This window comes from Epinephelus lanceolatus, chromosome 1, assembly GCF_041903045.1.
Source record: "Epinephelus lanceolatus isolate andai-2023 chromosome 1, ASM4190304v1, whole genome shotgun sequence".
In the NCBI taxonomy this organism is placed as follows: Eukaryota; Metazoa; Chordata; class Actinopteri; order Perciformes; family Serranidae; genus Epinephelus; species Epinephelus lanceolatus.
Window position 1 is genome coordinate 14,284,671 of NC_135734.1, and position 19,534 is coordinate 14,304,204.

The 19,534-nt window shown below is 42.6% G+C and overlaps 1 protein-coding gene across 1 annotated transcript; it reads right to left on the reverse strand.

The window, feature by feature from the left end:
* Window positions 1-52: 52 nt before the first annotated feature.
* Window positions 53-15,163, reverse strand: LOC117256263 (leucine-rich repeat neuronal protein 1-like). Its single transcript, XM_033625569.2, has 2 exons — window positions 14,698-15,163; window positions 53-3,210 (listed from the first exon to the last, which is right to left on the reverse strand). Exon 2 carries the CDS (start codon window positions 2,974-2,976, stop codon window positions 829-831), a length of 2,148 nt encoding a protein of 715 aa, XP_033481460.1. The 5' UTR covers window positions 2,977-3,210; window positions 14,698-15,163; the 3' UTR covers window positions 53-828.
* Window positions 15,164-19,534: the final 4,371 nt, after the last annotated feature.

Sequence of the window (19,534 nt, forward strand, 5' to 3'; positions counted from 1 at the left end):
GAAAGGATAAAATAACTGGAACAGGAACTGAAAAAAAAACCCAGACCAAATGTTTGCAAAAGAACCAAAAGTATTTATTGTAACTTCTTCAGCATACAGACTGCATGTGAAAATAATAAACTAATAAGCAATTAGCGAAAAAGTCTAGCAAAATAAGTGAGTAAACAGGGAAAGGGTCGAAAAGTTTCTAATGCACTTTAGTAAAAAGACTCAAAATGTTTTACCAAACATTTATATTTCTAGCATTAACATCACATTTATCAGCAAACTAAAAAAAAAATCCTATTCTCTTGCAATTTAAATCAGAAAGTTCAAAGGTATAGTTGATACAACATTACTGCACAATTGCTAACATTCAGTAGACAGTTTAACAAGTCTAAACCCCGCTGTCAGCTTTTAACTGAAGTTCATACAAACTCCATTTTCGATCAGTGCACAACAGATTACCTGTTTTACGAAACAGAGAAAGAAACACTGATTTCTACTAATGCTGCAAGAAGACCATCAGCTCCTGCCGCTGTATTATTAACCCAAAAGAAAGTGAGTCAAAAACGCACCACAGAAACAAGAGCATAGCAACTAAGACAACCTGGAGGCTAAATACAGCTGCCATCTTGGAGAGTCCGAAAACAATTAAGAGATAAAAAGAATCAAACAAAGGCGATACGCTATACTAATAAAAATCCTGTCCTTGATCACTCTGCCTCTTAATAGCAAAGCTGAGAATACAAAAAAACATTTGCAACTTTATTTGACTTTTGCACCAAAATGGCAAAAGTGTGTCTTTTTGTGCTGCTGGAGAGGCAGCCAGGCCTCCGTACTGAATCCTCACCACATGTAATAACTACGTGTGGTGTCAACAGGAGAGGGTTTTCCCTCTGCGCTACCGTCTTTGTCCTTCTCACCCTCAGCCTCCCACAGGTTGATGAGCGGAGGGTAAAGCTCGTTCAGGGGGATGGAGGAAGTCTTCAGCATGTATTTCTTCAGAGAGTGGTGGTAGTTTTTTCTCTTCCATCTGCGGGCAATGTAGACACCCACAGTGGCTAGACTGAGGAAGGCCAGCATGGTCGCCATGACAGCCAGTACAGCTGCACTCGGATGCTGGTCTGACAAGTCCAGTGCGAAGGTAGCGCTACGTGTTGTCACATTAACGCAGGACTTGTGAGTCTGCAGGTGGACGTTGGAGACCGTGAGGCAGACTTCATACTCAGTGGCAGGTTGAAGGTGTGTGAGGTTGTACTCGTGAACATCCACAGGGACGCGAGCTGTGTAGGTGATGTGCGGGTTGTCAATCTTCATGGTGGCTGAAGCCCATTTCAGGTTGGAGGACATGACGTTAGAATTGACTTTCCAGGAGACCAGGATGGAGTGCGACTCTGTCTGCTTTACGTAGATTTTCATCACCTGGGCGCTGTCGAGCAGGGTGCCATTTACACGGATTGTAGCGACTCGTGTGTCAGCTCCTTCTGTGTTCTGGGCCACACAGGTGTAACGGCCAGAATCCTCCACCTGAACATGAGACAGCCGCAGGGTCCCCTCATTGTTCAGGTGGTACCGCTCTGACACAGTGTCTGTTGTGATCTTGGTCCCAAGGGGAGTCACCCAGTAGATCTCAGGCTCTGGCTCGGCCATGGCCCTGCAGTCGAGACTGACGCTCATGCCCAGCTCGAGGTTCAAGTGGCCGGGGAAGGTGTTGTGGGATATGAGTGGCAGACATTGCTCTGGGGACTCCAGCAGCCTTACCTCTCGCACCCGCTGGCCTCTGAGTTCAGGTGGGGAGTTGCAGAGCATGGACAAGGGCTCCATGAAGCGCACTGTGGTCCTGTTGGAACTCATCCACTGAATGACACAGTCACATCGCAATGGGTTGCTATGCAGACTGATCTCCCGCAGATTAGGCAATACCTCCACAGTGTGCTGGTAAAGGGCAGTGAGGGCGTTGTTGTTAAGCATCAGGCTCTCCAAAGATGGCATGTCCCTAAAGGCCAGCCTATGCACATAGGACAGCTTGGGGTTGTTGGTGGCCTCCAGCTTTGTCAGTTCTGGTAGGTTGTCCAGAGCATAGCGGTCAACTGACACTAACTCCATCATGTTATTGATACCCAGCTCCTTCAGACGTAACATGTTCCTGAAATCTCCTTCCTGGATTTTGTGAACTGGATTTTTGTTCAAATCCAAGAACTTCAGATTGGGAACTTTTTGAAGGGCCAGTTGAGGGATTCTGACCAGTTTGTTGTCATAGAAAGAAATGCTTTCAAGGGTATCCAAACCTACGAAAGCATTCGCTGGAACATCAGTGAGGTCCATGCCGGCCAGGACCAGACTCCTCAGGCTTCCTAGAGGCTTGAAGTTCATGTCTAGGAGGCCAATAACTGGGTTCTCCCCAATCATTAGGATCTCAAGGTTAGGTGTTTCTTCAAACCAGCGGCTATCTATGACATGGAGCCTGTTGGAGTTAAGATGAAGGCGCAGCAGGCTGTGCAGGCCTGCGAATGCCCGTGGGGAGATGGAGCTTATCTGGTTGTGGTTGATGTAGAGCTCCTGGAGATTGGAGAGGTTTCCCAGGCAGTGATCTGGCAGCTGGCTGATTTGGTTCTCCTCTAGGTGCAGGGTGGTCAGGTGGTTCATGCTTGTGAGGCCCACAGCTTCCACAGTGCTGAAGTTGTTCTGGGAAAGGTCCAACTCTGTCAAGTTGAAAAGCGCCTCCAGCTCTCCACTGGTGTGAGAGATGGCGTTACTTTGGAGCAGTAACACCTGAGTATCCGTGGACAGGTTGGTAGGGATGTGCGTGAGCCTCAAGTCATTGCAGTCCACTGTTGTTGCCTCCTTGTAGGTCGACTGGGGGGTAAACCAAGGGCGGATCTCGCACACGCACAAATGCGGACATTCTTTGCCATGTATGGGAGACAGAGAGGAAAGAAGCAATCCCATGCACAGCCAGAGTAGAGGAGGCCACGGCTGCAAGCTGAGCGCCATGTTGTCTGCTCTCTCTGCTCACACAAAGCTTAGATGAGAGGCAGTGTTCTGGAGAAAGGCTTGGAGGGAAGGTTCATGAGCATTAGTCTTATTTACTGTGGGCTGGGTGCTGCAGGCACTTTCCAGAGTGGGGATTTCTAATCCAGGAGAAAGTTATTTGCAGAGGCCAGGAAAGAAGATCATCTGGTGCAAACTTGACCTCTGCTGATTGTGCGGTCACCTCAAGATTTCAGCCTAAAAGACAGAAAACAAATAAAATGTTAGAGCCTGCAGCGTATACATTTTTATTATCTGTCTGCAATAAGGTAGTGAATTAGATTAACTGTAAAACAGGTGAATAAAGAATGTGAGAAAGTAAGAGATTATTTGGGTTTCTCGTAGAGTGTAACAAATAAGGCAAGTGGCAGTTTTCCGCAGTGCCACCCCACAGATATTTAGGGGGACTAAGTTGACGTGTCTAACAGGGCAGAATGAATCTGTCAAATTTGTCCTGTTGCCCTGCTATCGTGTAGACATTCATTCCCTGCCTTTTAATGAGCTCCTATGCAGTCAGACACAGTTTGAAAATAAGAATAAGTTTGACAAAGAGTTACTTCTGGACCTTGACATAAAATTAAGTGAGATCATGAATGCCAACTACTATTTAAAGGGACAGTTCACCCCCAAACATACATATTTTTCCTCTTACCTGTAGTGCTATTTATCAGTCTAGACTGTTTCCGTGTGAGTTGCCGTAGAGATGTCCGCTTTCTCTCTAATATAATACAACAAGATGACACTCAGCTTGTGGTCATCAAAGCACCAAAAAAATACATTTGAAAAATTAAACAACATCTCTTTCCAGAAATCATAACCTGGTTACTCAAGATAATCCACAGACTTTTTGAGAGCAATTTTATGGAAGGGACTGTTTTCTCTCTACTGAACTACAGCCACCAACCGTATCACTGTGCAGAAGGATGCGTGTATCTACTGCTACCTCACCTAGCACCACTGAACTAGCTAACATTACAGCTGAGCCCAAGATGATGCCACTAATGTTTACATCTTGTGCTGTCACAAGCTCAAGCCTCTCATCCATGAGTAGGTGCACGTTTCATTCTGCGCTGTGATATAGTTGGCGGATGTAGTTTGGCAGGATGAAAATAGCTTATACATGAAACTGCTCACAACAAGGTCTGTGGATTATCTTGAGTAATCCAGGTCATGATTTCAGACATTGCGATGGAGGTTTAAAATGTTTTGGGGCACTTTGAGCACCGTGCCATCTAGTTCCATAGCTGATATCTCACCGGGCAGCTCACACCAAAACAATGCACATTGATAAACAGCACTACTGGGAAGAGGAAAAATGTGTACTTTTGATTTTGGGATGAACTGTCCCTGTAACCATTATGCTCCTTCTTAAACGTCTTTCACGAGCAAAAATTAAATATACTGTTTCCACCTAGTAAAAGATATTTACAGCAATAGAATCTAAAACCTTTGTACACATCAGTGTCCATTCACCTTAGCGTACTTATGAACTAGCGGACAGGGTGAAGCAGAATTTAGCTCTGCTATTTTCAGGATCTAAGATGATGTGTTTGATATTAGCTCTGCTTCCCTGCTGTGTTACGTATCTGTCTATTCAGAGAATACCAACATGTTTTGCTCTCTGTGCTGGGTAGATTATCTACATACCAGCTTGGTATCAGTGATCCTCTCGAACGAATGTGTGGGGTGGGCACAGCCGGCAGCTCTGGCTGTAAGCCCATTACACAACAGGCTTAATAAACAGGGAGTTTGTGTGCTCTTCACAGTTAATCACTCACTACTTATGATACAGTCCCTCGGGAAGCAGTCATACACATGTGTCGTGAATTTAGTAAAAACATTCTGAAGAGCCAGAGCTGCAGCTGTGCTAGTGTGCACGCCCTGCTCGTCCAGGTTCGGGCGAAATGAGACAAGCAGAGAGAGATTGGAGGGGACTGACAGGCTGAGCGCCCAGAGGAATTGTAATATTTTTACGCTTTTGCTTTCATTTGTCGATTTCATGACACCAACTCCCAGAAACGTCTGTAGGGATGACAGGTATAGACTCAGTTTTAACAAGCACAATAGAATATCAGGAGCAATGGGGATGAAGAATCAGTCATCAGTTTCTTGGAATGCATCCTAAAACGTATCCATGTATGTTAAACTTGTGTGTGATCACTTAGATTTTCTTTAAAAAATTCCAAAAAACATTAATGATTAAACATTCCTGTGTGTGTAGTCATTACTTGTGTGTGTGTGTGATGAGTGAACTGTCAAAAGTAGCAATTATTACAATAAACAACTAAAAGGATTAATCAGTTTTTATAATAGTTGACATTAGCAAGAGAAAAAGAAAGAGAGACTCTTGGCTGCGCTCACAAAACACCAACAGTGTCAGTTACTAGTGTGACTCACACTCATAGAAATTCATATTTATCCTCATAAAAAAACTGAGGTTGAGCATCCAGTGTGTGTGTGTGTGTGTGTGTGTGCGCAACAGAGAGAGATTGTTGGGTGTATTTTGTTTTACATCAAAACTGACAAGTTCCTCCGATATTAACATAAAACAGATACAGATTGTTTTCCCTCTCCTTTTATGTGCAGTCTGTTAGTGCCCTGGAATGTGTTGACAACTCCTCACAGTTTTTGCTCCGCATTTACATGTGCAATAGTATATGAAAGCAGCTCAGTAAATACAAAATGGAACACTGTGCTATGCAGGAAAACGACACCATTGTTTCTAGAAATGTAAACATGCCAGAAGAGTGGCACTGCACGCTAAATCAGCTTTTCTCAAATACAGCAACTCGCAGCAGAAACTTTAAGCATCACAGCTCATCCATGTTTTTTTCTCTTAGCATATTGTGCCTATATCAGGTGGCTGGTCTCTCTGCAATCACCCAGTCACACTCATGGATGGATTACTGAACAGATTTACTGGGCACAGGCCCAGGGGCCCAAAATGTCAGGGAGCCCCCTGGCCTTCACCGGCAAAATGTCACACAAATTAACACGTACCAACCAGGAAGATACTCAAAAAGACCATGACAAGGCCACAAAGAGATATAAAGGAACTTCAAAGACACCCAAAATAATTACAAAGACAAGCAAAACAACCACAAGGAGACACAAAATGACTGCCGAGTGGCCAAAAAGGACACAAAATTACTTCAGAGAGACCCAAATGACTACAAAAAGGCACAAAACAACCACAAGGAGACACTAATCCCCAAAGTTATGTATAATGACTACAAAGAGATGCGAAACCACGACAAAGTTGGTGTGTCTTGCTACTATGTAGGAGAGGTGGTGGAGCCCTTTGCATATCTGCGCCCAGGGGCCCACTGTCTCATGATCCGCCCACGGCCACACTCAAACAGATCTAATTGATTCCCTTAGTGTGACTGAAGGGTGGCACTCCTCTTGGCCCTTTTCACACATCCTACTGTAACTGCTGAACATGTGGCACCTCCTTCTGCATTTAGTCATCCATCATTTAGTTTCTCAAATAATTCATTCAAATATTGATGTACTGTGCCTTGGAATACAGAGATTAACTTTGTGATACATTTGTCTGTCCTCTCTCTTCCTCCATGTGTTGCACTGCTCGGGTATTAAATCGGAGGAGACAGGTGGAGTAATCACTGCTTTCATGCTGAGCCCATAAAACTCAGACACCTGGCACCAGGTTTCTGGCAGACTGAAGGCACTATGGGGGTCGGCATCCGTTCCCACCTATCTCTCACTGTGTGTACGTGTTGACCTCATTGACCCAAGGAAGCTCTGCTGAGCACATATGCTCGTTTTCACTCATGGCCTTCTTCATCATCACTGCAGTACACAAATTCATACTCACAAACTGCCCGGTACACCCACACATACCTCTTGTCGGCCACAGAGCAGCTCCACTGAAGTGGTCAGAGTAAACTATTGTGTTTAAGGATACCCTCAAATTTTACAGTAAAGCTTTGCTAACCAAATACATGATCCCTCACCAGCTTCCCACCTGTAAGCTTTGCCACTCTGCTACTGTGTGCGTAGGAAAAGATTCTCTGTGGCCTATATACCTAAACATATACATCACATATTTACTTTGTGCAGCAAATAGTTGTCATGTATTCATGTGTTCTGACCTTTAAAGGTCGGGCAGGTAGGATTTAATGGCATATAGCCGTGAGGTTGGTTTGTCCATTCTGGGCTACTGTAGAAACATGACAAATACTATGGAGGAGAACATGCTCCATATGTAGTTATAAACGACTCATTCTAAGGTAATGCACAATGAATTCCATTTCTGCCAATAGATGCCCCTAAATCCTACACACTGGACCTTTAAAGCACACTCTAACATTATCCATTTCCTACACAGCATCTATCAAATATCTGAGTCAACATATATATAAAGTGATTCACAATTCACTTTTCACTTTCACCTCTGACTTCCACTTTGACATCATGGTTTATAGAGGTTTTTAATCTATAACATTTCTACATCATGTTTTTTTGCTACAAAACATATCATGGGCGCAATAAGCAGTCAATGCCACGACTGAGTATTTCTTCCGTGGAACTGCAGAGTACCAATGACAGTCTCAATAAAACTGAGTCTGACTGCCTGGGCTTGGTATGTCACAAATCTAAGCAACCAATCACGTCAGCTTGTGGGGTGGGACTTTGATTAACCCTATGGCAAAACAAGTGGTATAGGAGGAGAAGCAGGTGAAGCTACATACCAGTGTTTTGCAACTTTAGTGGGGTTTGTGTTTAATGAGCAGAGTGAAGGTGAGAAGACATGCACGAGCTGCAGGCCAACAGCTAAGGGGCGGGGCTTAATTGCATATTTGCAGTACTGTGCATACTGAATCAGGTGTAGAGTTACATCTAAGCCATTTTAAGACATGAAGGGATTTTTTCTCATGGAAAAAAATGTATGAATATGTAGTTTTGATGAACAGAGGTGTATTTTAAGGTGTTTAATAAATGCCTGAAGAGGAACTTTAATATTACCACTAGCAGGAGATATGAAATCGTACTGTTAATGCATTTGGTAACGAGTGTGTGTGCATGTATGTGTGCTAGACGGACAATATTATTAAGATAAAATAAAAAGATAAATGTCATGATTGGGGCAAAGAGTGAGAAACATATTATTTTATGTATTAGCACCCACCTAACTGTCAGAATACACAGAAGGGAGCCATAGTTGCTGTTGATTGATGCTAAATGTCAATTTATTAATATGTATTGATTCGCAATATTTAAAACGGTTTCAATACTCATATTCTGCAGTATATATATGAGACCTGTATCAGCTGAGCTTGCTTGTAAATGTTTACTATAGTCATTCTGCTGTTCTCTGCTACTAACCATGAAAAGGAAAGTCATCTCTGACATGTTACAGCCTTATTATATTTTTTCTTTCAAGAGAAATTGTAAATGTTCTGCCCTCATGTCACTTTTTTCCTGTGGTATTGAAAATTTTATTAAATATGAATATTTTTCAAAGTATTGTATCAAAGTTAGAAATTCCAGTATCATTGATACAGCCTGAAAACACCTTGATTTTTATTTAAACAGCTCTACAAATGACGTCCTCATCACTACTATACAGACACTATTGTTTTGGTATCTGCAGTCATTTACAGGATGGAGCTGACATAAATTTTAAGGAGAAATAGTAAACTTTGTTCTCAAAGTCCTGGCTTTGATCGTGTCTCAGAACATGACAGAGGAAACTTCCCACAGGAGTAAGGTTTGTTATGCTTTACAGAATCACTTTGGTGGGACAACACCTTTGTGAACTCTTGTTCTCTCGGATGCGACCGAGATTAGATCATCTCAGATTAATTCTCTCTCTCTCGGACCAGTTGTGTGCCAACACCTGTGTATCCTGAAAATCTATTGCTAATCTCTTGGCTGAGGCGACAGAGAGCAAAGACACAGCAATTTAAAATGCACACATACATATGTCTCTATACTGCACCCATCTCCACACTGCCACAAAATCCAAATTCTGTTTCCCCACTCTTTGACTCGCATGCTGTGACACACATGCATACACAGACCACTGGAAGGAGGCAGAAAAATCCCTCAACAGCTTGGCATTATCCAGCTGACTGTCTGAACTGAAGCCTGCAGCAGGAGGGATTTACTCTCTTTGCTCAGCCGATCCTTATGAGGTTTTAATCTAAGTACACATAGAACATTTAAAACACACACACACATGTCTACAAATACACACCTACAGTAGCTGATATTTCCACTGGGTTCCCATAAATTGTCAGAGGATCACTGGCCCTGAGGTCCAACGCGAGACAGCGAGATGTGATTGTGGGACGTAATGAGCTTTGTCTGCTTCATGCTAAGGTCTCATAAATTCATTTAGGAGACAGGATCTCTGGACAATACAGGGGGCAGTGGAGATAATCAGAGGCACGAAAGAAATACAGACCTGCAGTCAGATGCAGGGAGCATTTCTTTTTAGAGCTGTGAAATGTAGGTGTTTGTGTGCAGGCGGCGTTCACTGTTTTCAGCAGAAGAAGTTAAAAAGGACTCATTTTGAAGGACTTGTGAAATTATGTCTCTGCGGTTGGTTTGAAGTCATTGCATCTGACTTTATTTTACACATTCTGGGAGTTTAGATGCGATACTGCTCATACTACACTTCATCGTGGGCCACTGGTGCAGCCAGGAGGGACCTCACTTGATAGCACACTGCATCATTTTTCATAGAAGGCTATGCTTTTACCCCCTCTATCTCTGAGGCCCTTTTCACTGGGTGCAAAATGTAAGCAGTGTTTCTGAATCAGCAGCCGCACAACAGGCTCACAGACATGCCATCACCATAGCAACGGCTATGCCACCGGCATGTCTGTTTCATAACCAAATGAGAAGACATGAGAAGACAGCTATTACTGCCACCGGGCGGCTAAAGGAACATGCTTGTGAGAGCTGCTGGTACAAGAAGGTGACTGTAGCATAAACACAATAAAACAACAGTAAGCACACAGGCTCAAATATCTGACTCTTTCCCCTTATCAGCAGACACCACATTGTATTTATATATTTCCAGATTCCTACTCTAAAGCTGCCAGTTTTTCGAGACAGTCAGTTTGAACCCAGAGCTCTCATGTGGTGCTGGGAAGCTGAGTGGTGCTGCCTGATGTTTTCTCCATGTCCTCACTGTGCTGGCCTGCCTGAGAGACATCCTGTTCCTGCTCCATTAGTATGCAAGTGTCTCACTTCACATCACACAGGGCTTTGGTGCAGCTGCTGATGGCAGAGGTGTAGAGCCGAGGAGGAGGAGAAGGATGCATGTCCACTCAGTCAGAGAGACGGGAGAAAGTAAAGAGGGAGAGGATGGAGAGCTCTGCTTCCTTCAGCCGGGAGGCCACAGGAGTAAACTGCTGAGCTAAAAATGCAACAGGGCTGAAGATACAATGAGAAACCCTACATATGGAATTAAAGGAAATTCTGCTGCATACTTTTACTTCAGGCTGCATCAGTGTTTAATAGTCGCAGCATGGCAAATTGTCTCTGTAGTTCTATTTACTGCAAATCCATATGGTAGCTTTATTTCCCCGTGGAACTGAGATGGATCTTGACACAATTTCTCTTCTCTGGCTCTCAATTTTTTCCCCTGTATGCCCTCATCCTCCCCCCTCCTCTTCATCTATCCTTACAGTTGCAATGTCGGCAAAAAGCCAATTTGTTGTCACTGAAGCATCGATCAATCTTACTGACGGGGCAAGAGTCTCTAATCTCGGGGGAACCCCTATTTGAAACAACGCAGAGGTCAAGGATAATTAACTTGCGCAGTTCAAACTGACCTCTCAACCAAAAAGATTGTGTCATTAAAGGTACACTATAAAGTCACTGCTGGCTTCTGTTTGTAAACAGTATCACCAGCGAAGGTGAAAGCCAATCCAAGCTGTTTACGCCTGGTGTTTTACTTTTAATATATTTGTGTTTTTCTTTTAGCGCTGTGTAATTGGATGGATGCGTGCTGGTCTCTACCTTTCTATAAAGTCCTGACCTCACCTGCGTGTTGTTCCCAGGAACATCCCAAACACAGCAAAATAAGGAGATAATAATGAAATTTTCTGCAGATAAATACACCACCACATATTTCTAGTAGGTCATAAGTAATTTATATATATATCTACAGTACAGGCCAAACGTTTGGACACACCTTCTCATTCAATGTGTTTTCTTTATTTTCATGACTATTTACATTGTAGATTCTCACTGAAGGCATCAAAACTATGAATGAACACATGTGGAGTTATGTACTTAACAAAAAAAGGTGAAATAACTGAAAACATGTTTTATATTCTAGTTTCTTCAAAATAGCCACCCTTTGCTCTGATTACTGCTTTGCACACTCTTGGCATTCTCTCCATGAGCTTCAAGAGGTAGTCACCTGAAATGGTTTTCCAACAGTCTTGAAGGAGTTCCCAGAACTCTTGAAGGCAAAGGGGCCAACAAGTGCTAAACACCACTTGTTGGCCCCTTTGCCTTCACTCTGCGGTCCAGCTCACCCCAAACCATCTGGATTGGGTTCAGGTCTGGTGACTGTGGAGGCCAGGTCATCTGCCGCAGCACTCCATCACTCTCCTTCTTGGTCAAATAGCCCTTACACAGCCTGGAGGTGTGTTTGGGGTCATTGTCCTGTTGAAAAATAAATGATCGTCCAACTAAACGCAAACCGGATGGGATGGCATGTCGCTGCAGGATGCTGTGGTAGCCATGCTGGTTCAGTGTGCCTTCAATTTTGAATAAATCCCCAACAGTGTCACCAGCAAAACACCCCCACACCATCACACCTCCTCCTCCATGCTTCACAGTGGGAACCAGGCATGTGGAATCCATCCGTTCACCTTTTCTGCGTCTCACAAAGACACGGCGGTTGGAACCAAAGATCTCAAATTTGGACTCATCAGACCAAAGCACAGATATCCACTGGTCTAATGTCCATTCCTTGTGTTTCTTGGCCCAAACAAATCTCTTCTGCTTGTTGCCTCTCCTTAGCAGTGGTTTCCTAGCAGCTATTTGACCATGAAGGCCTGATTGGCGCAGTCTCCTCTTAACAGTTGTTCTAGAGATGGGTCTGCTGCTAGAACTCTGTGTGGCATTCATCTGGTCTCTGATCTGAGCTGCTGTTAACTTGCCATTTCTGAGGCTGGTGACTCGGATGAACTTATCCTCAGAAGCAGAGGTGACTCTTGGTCTTCCTTTCCTGGGTCGGTCCTCATGTGTGCCAGTTTGGTTGTAGCGCTTGATGGTTTTTGCGACTCCACTTGGGGACACATTTAAAGTTTTTGCAATTTTCCGGACTGACTGACCTTCATTTCTTCAAGTAATGATGGCCGCTCGTTTTTCTTTAGTTAGCTGATTGGTTCTTGCCATAATATGAATTTTAACAGTTGTCCAATAGGGCTGTCGGCTGTGTATTAACCTGACTTCTGCACAACACAACTGATGGTCCCAACCCCATTGATAAAGCAAGAAATTCCACTAATTAACCCTGATAAGGCACACCTGTGAAGTGGAAACCATTTCAGGTGACTACCTCTTGAAGCTCATGGAGAGAATGCCAAGAGTGTGCAAAGCAGTAATCAGAGCAAAGGGTGGCTATTTTGAAGAAACTAGAATATAAAACATGTTTTCAGTTATTTCACCTTTTTTTGTTAAGTACATAACTCCACATGTGTTCATTCATAGTTTTGATGCCTTCAGTGAGAATCTACAATGTAAATAGTCATGAAAATAAAGAAAACGCATTGAATGAGAAGGTGTGTCCAAACTTTTGGCCTGTACTGTATATATATATAGGCCTAGTTGTATTCTTCCTTTGTTGCCTTTTGATTTTAGCTGCGTCTGCATTTATTGTTTATACCTCAACACCATTGAAACTTTAATTTCTCCCCCAATGTGTTTTCAAAGGTTTTTGAACATCATAAAATAAAAAAAATAATGATTTAGAGGGATTATCTTTATATAATAAAACCCTGCATAGTATTCATTTAATAATGCTTGTAAAATGGATTTTCATAAATGGGCTTCAACATGATTTTTTAAACAGTTTATATCAGGTTTTTGCTCCACGTATGATAACAACCAAAACTCTCTTACAGTCTGTCTATTTAGAATAAAAGTTAATTTTCAGTTTATCACTGATAAAAACAAAGGACAAAACACGCAACTCGACATCCTGACAAAACCCTACAATGGCCCGTCATGTTTCCATGTTCCCCTTCAGATCACGCTCACAAAGGGAGAAGGTCAAGCTGTTGCACCCTCTGTCTCCACCGCTGTGGGAAACCCCAGCACCAACACATGCTGCAGAGTCCAGCCCTACGCCTCACAAAAGCTCCTACCCAAACACACAGACACACCAAGACGTGTCTTTGTTTTGGCAGGTTCTCACACTCCTCATCACCAGCTGAGGAGATACGTAACTGTGCATTGTGAGGACTGGGGGAAGGTGCCACGGCCTGCTACACTCCCACCTCATTGGCTTATTGGGTGACATCTGGATCAATTGTCTGGCTTCCTCACAAGACAAAGTAAACTGCACACAAGTTGTGTGGTTGCTAAAAAACAAGTGTGCAAAATCATGCAAATCATGCTCCTCTTGTCCTAATCAAACTCCTGATAGTGTGCTGATATTAGTGAGTTCTTTGTGATCTCAGTAACAGGTGCCGCCGTAATGCAGCAGCTGAAACAACAGAGCCCACTTGACAAAGGTGACCCTAACAATACAGACTCCCCCTGCTCTCTCCTACTTCTTATCAGAAACACTGGATTGTCTTTCTTTCTTTTCTATGTCTTCACTCCAGACATCTGCTGATTTCCTGCCTCTTGGGCATGCAAATAGGTTTTGCTGGAGCACATGAGCCCATTGCTGCTACTCAGCTGTTTCAGCAGCACTCTGCTCGGGCGAGTGATGCTGCAGTTTGTGTAAATGTTACACTACACTGTTAGTTGAACCCGGTGTCACAGTGCAGTGAAATGTCAGGACTGCTGACAAGACTGCAGCTTTAATTAATAATGAGCCCGGTGGAGACTCACAATTCACATCAATACCTGGCTTTTATGGCTGAAGTATAAGCAAACTAAATATTGCAACTTAACAGAGGTTTGCAGTACACAGATTTTTATTTGATTTTCCCTTTGTTCCCCTGCCTCTTATCTCAGATCAGTTCATATTTATAAATTGTCTAGACTGGAAAAAGGTTCACAATAATCATATAGTGTGTATAGACTGACTGCAGAGCGCAGTGTCCTTGCAAATCTACTACTGCTATAATGCATTTTACTGATAAGACGCACATATTGCAGATAAATGCTGAGATCATATCATAAATACGCACAACTTTTAGGATCCAATCTCTGTCTGAATGAAATATTTGTTTGTTAAAGCCGTAACACTGCCATTCCTCTTTGCTCCACGCGCTGCACGAGGACCCACACCACGGAGAAAGATCGCGTTATTGTTTCATTTCATCTTTGTTGATCAGTGCGTTTCTTGAAATCACAAAAATGATGACTTCATCTTTATGAGTTTTTCCACTCTTCACCAGACTGAAATATTCCCTCCCTTCTATCAAGCAAAAACAATCAAGGAAATGTTTGGAGATATTTTACAGGCATATGTATCACAATTTCAGCACATGCATGAAACAAACACATCGCTCTCACCTCTGAAGCGCCGTATCCTCCGTTCCCACTGCTGCAGGCTACTGTATCTGACCCATGCAGTATCCGCAGCTCCGGAATGATGCGCGAAGGGGTTTGCAGATTATGTTTTACAATAGTAACATTCAGCCTTATTAACGAGAACAAATCTGTGTCTGTGGAAAACACCCCCCTTTTCGCTTGTGATATGATCTCCAGCGCCGGAGACGCGGCGCTAACACTTCAGAAGTGGAAACGCTGCAGCGCACAGCTTCCAGTGACGAGCAGCAGCTGCCTGGTGCAGGTCAGCTGGACTGAAACGCGTCTGACACCCACAGTGATGCCCAAACAGGCAACCTCACCATCTGTTCTGTCATCACAAACCATGGGAACAAAAAGTCCCACCCTATACCGGCCGCGAGCAGCGGAGTGCGAATTTTATGGTGGAAGCGCTGGAGGAACCAATGGCACCTCACTCATCACACGTCTCATTGTTCGGCTGTTTGTGCTGTTGACCTCTTTAAAATGTGTTTCTGTCGTCACTGCTCGGGTCAACGCAACTCAAGTTCATCCATCAGCACTGAGAAAAAGGCTTGAAAGCTCGTTTGAGAGGAGGACATCAAAAGACTTTTGGGTGCCATGGACACAGTTGATATAAATTTAATGACTTGCTAATTAATAATTTATAATAATTATGAAATGAAATGGACTTTAGAGTGGATCTTATTAGTCTCTGTCTTGCTCCGGCAATATGCAAATGTAGGCTATTTATTAAAAAAAAAAAGTAGTTGTTGATTGATGTGTATGTAAATATATCCAATGTGATAATGTTTAAAAAGTGCTTTGTTTAAATAAAAATCTCTCTCTCTATTACACACACACACACACACACACACTTGCACATCTATGTTGAGAGAGAGATAAGTCTTTTCTCAGACCTGTCACTTGTTTAGATTCTTCCTCCTCCTCCTCCTCCTTCTCTAAGGGGAGCAGTGAAAATGACAACGTTTCATCACTTGCTGTTTGAGCTGCTGCTTTGGGAGCTGCCTGACAGGTTCTTCATCCATACTGTAGCTACAGAGATGAGATGTGATCATCTCTGTGTTGAGACAAGACAGTGCGCCAAACAGATGGCACGTGCAGGTTCTTGCTTTGCTGTTTCTATTGGAATTAAGAAGAGAGTTATTGACTGGGGATCAACACAATTGTTGTCATTTCAGTGTTTTTATCTTTTCTACTTAGACAGCCTGAGCAGGTTTGACTTCATCCTTCTATGATGCTCCAAAATGAGTCCTCCTGTATGTGTTTAGTTTAGGCCAAATATTAATCTGGTATGTACGTTTAAAACTTGAACACATTTGTACAGTGTCCATGTTCATGAAATGCCTGAAGAGTAAAAAAAAGAAGATCACAAACAGCCAAAGATTAAAAGGTTCAGCAAAACTGACATTATTTTGGGCACTCATAAAATCTACGGTATTAAACTACATTCAAGTCTGACTAATGGTGTAATTTCCTTTATTTCTGACAAAGCATTAAAGGAAAACTTCCCCCCTCAGATGATTATTTGTAGATCAATTGCTCACACAATGTTACGCTACATCTGTGAACAAAAATGTATTTCTCTCACATGCCTCCACAGTGACTGAAGAATCCAAAAATGGATGAAATACTTGATTAATTGAAGTCATAGGAGTACGTGTTTAACAGAAGAGAAACTATATCTTGTTGTTTGTGTTATTGTGTGACTTATCAATTGCTGTATAATTATCCGACAACATAAGGGAAAGGAGAAATGAACGTCTGTGTTTACCTTTAGCTGGATTCGGACATGTTCCTCTGCCTGTTGCTGCTCCCTCTCTCTCCTCGTCCGCTCTTCAATTTCAGTGAGCTCTGCGTCTGAATCCAGCTAGAGGTAAACACAGACGTTCATTTCTCCTTTCCGTTATGTTGTCGGATAATTATACTAACTATCCGAGCCTATCTGTGTGAAAAAATGCACTTTTAATGGACATATTTTGACTTTGTTTGACGCTGTCTGAGTGCCCTATTATTTAATATAGCGTGTACCCACGGGCTGCAGGCAGGTCAGCCCTAGCTTCGTACTGGAGAAATGTCAAATATTGAACATCCTATCACTCATTTAGACAAAAGTAGATCAGAAAATAGGGCCCAGGTTGAAAAAAATATTAGTTCCCCTTTAATGGCAGTAGCCTATGTCTTCAATTCATCAAGAATTTTCTCCTTTTTTCAGATTCTTCGTTCACTGAGGCATGTGAGAAAAGCTTTTTTCACAAATGCATCATAACACAGGGCAAGTAACTGCTGTACAGTTGGTCATTTGGAGGGTGCAATATTCCTTTAAATCTGCCAAACACTCTGTGATGCACGACCTTCAACTATTGTCTGGTGGGGTCAATTTGTAATTGATCCATGCTTGACTCATGCTATAATATTAAACTACAAATGGCAAACAAGTTATTGTAACCATCTGCACACTGTGGTCTGAAACTTTTACATAACACAGTAAACACAGAGTTGAGAAAAGTTTTAGTCAGCCTTTAAACTGCTAATAAGACTGGACCTGTTAGAAGAATTCTTGTTGGAGTTTATTTTGACCGCTTGACCCTGATTTGAAAAAGTGTTTTTAAATGTTTCACTACTTTTAGATTCAGGATTTAGTGCAGGCTGAGCGCATGTGGCAGAGTAAAGCCTTTTAAAATACAAATACATTAGTGAAATTTAATTCATTTTGCTGGGGGCCAACTGGAACTTGTTCAAAGGCCTTTTTGATATCCAAAAACTGCACTGTGGGAACCGCTCGTATCGTTTTGCCGCCACAGAGAGCTCAAAGTTGATTCAGCAGTTACCCTGTGTGTTAGTTGCAACCGGCAAATCATAATTTCCCACCATTAACCTGCAGTGCTTGTGGTGTGGTTGCTATGGAAACAGCTCCCTCCCAGGAAAGGCGATGCAGCATATCCACCGGTTTATTAGATCTCTGATCACACAGCTCCCTCCACATGGCCATCTGGGAAAACCAGTCACACAGAAACGTATGCCCCCCGCTTTACCTTTCACAAAGTCTTCTCATCATTTTGCCGCATTACACTCTGCTGAGGAGAAGACAAGGTGTCAGTTTTCTCGTCAGTGCTTATTTTCGGTCATAGTCGTGTAGAATATTAAATGAGAAGTGTTGAGGAGTGATGAGATGAATGTTGGAAGAAAATAATAAGTAGGCAAAGACACAAACAGACACATATGACTTCAACGCAAATGGACTAATGCCTTCATCTTTACCAGAAGTGTTTCTCTGAGTTCACCCAGTTGTTGTGGTGAACATCCATTAGAGCCTGAGAGATATATGCGGTACTTTTTAATTTGATTTTCATGATTAAATTAAATCTGATCTTAATTGGCAATAATATGAACAGCTTGATGCTGTCTTCAGCTCTAACTGGAGCAGATGCCTGCCTCTGAACATTTAGCGCATTTGCTACCTTGTTATGACACTATGTCACTATCACACCATTACTGGTACAATCGCTACCTTCTGCCAGACTGGAGCAAACACTGCTGCCAAAGTACGGATGACACAGACACACAAACACACACACACATATGTTTGCCTGTACATGTACCTGACAAACACTGTCACTCTCAAGAGAAAAGTGACAAATCCAATTTTCTTTCAATTTCCCTTTCCCTACCCTAATACCATGTTTGTCCATGTTGGTCCAAATCTCTGCCTGTGTCTCCTCTCCTTCAGCTGCAGGATGATAGCTGAAACAAATAAGGCATCTGCTCGGGGGTGGACACAGAAACAGAAACACCTTACAATATAATGCAGCTCAACACAACACAAACTACAGCCTCAGAAAATCCCCTCTGAGTTGAATCAGCACCTCCCAGGCTCAACACAAATTGAACATTATGAGCCTCACTGTGTCTGAATTTATTGCAGGGCCGTTATATTGGATTGCAACAGAGAGTACAGGTGGCACTTATGTTGTTTCACATGTAGGATAGCTTTCACCTGGCCTGGGAAGGAAAAGGAATTTGGGGAAATACACTTATTTGCTTTATTGCAGAGAAATGAGAAGATCAGTATTTCTTTATACGCAAACTATGAAGCTAGAGCCAAGAGGCCGTTATCTTAGCTTAGCATAAGGACTGGAAACAGCTCATCTGGCTCTGTCCAAAGGTAACAAAATCTACCTATCAGCACCTCTAAAGATCACTAAATAACATGTTATCTCTCAACTGTATAACAACACGTGTGTGGGGTTTTTTTAAGAGGAGTGTCTAAGAAGTAACTGAAATACTCTAGCACATATCCCCCTGTAAAACCACAACGTTTTACATTTTGGTTTTTATGTGGAATAACAAACAAGCTGTAACGTGTTCATTAGTGATATTTAGAGGTACTTACAGGCATATTACGTTCTCTCCGAACAGAGCCAGGTTTGCTGTAGCTATTTACCTGTTTCCAGTCTTTATGCTAAGCTAAGCTAAGCATCTCCTAGCTGTAGTTCATTTCTAATGGACAAACTTGACAGTGACATCATTCTTTGCATCTAACTCCCACGAAGAAAGTGAATAAGTGCATTTCGCAAAATGTCAAAATGTTACGTTAAAGAAGGTCTGTAGAACATTCAGTGTATCTATGAGTCAGAGTCTGATTCAGGCTGGCAATACACAGTTCTAAACATGCAGGTGGATGAGCCAGCAGCTAGCAGCTAATGGTGCTAACAGTGTGACCAGTGCTAACAACAGCAATTTCAGTGGTATGAAATTACCCAGATCTTCCACATCATGGGGCCCATAGAGCAAGTGTACTAGGGACTTACCACAGCTGAGT

Bases quoted from the DNA above. Each gene is read 5' to 3' on its own strand.
- LOC117256263 (XM_033625569.2), bottom strand. From the start codon at position 2,976: ATGGCGCTCAGCTTGCAGCCGTGGCCTCCTCTACTCTGGCTGTGCATG.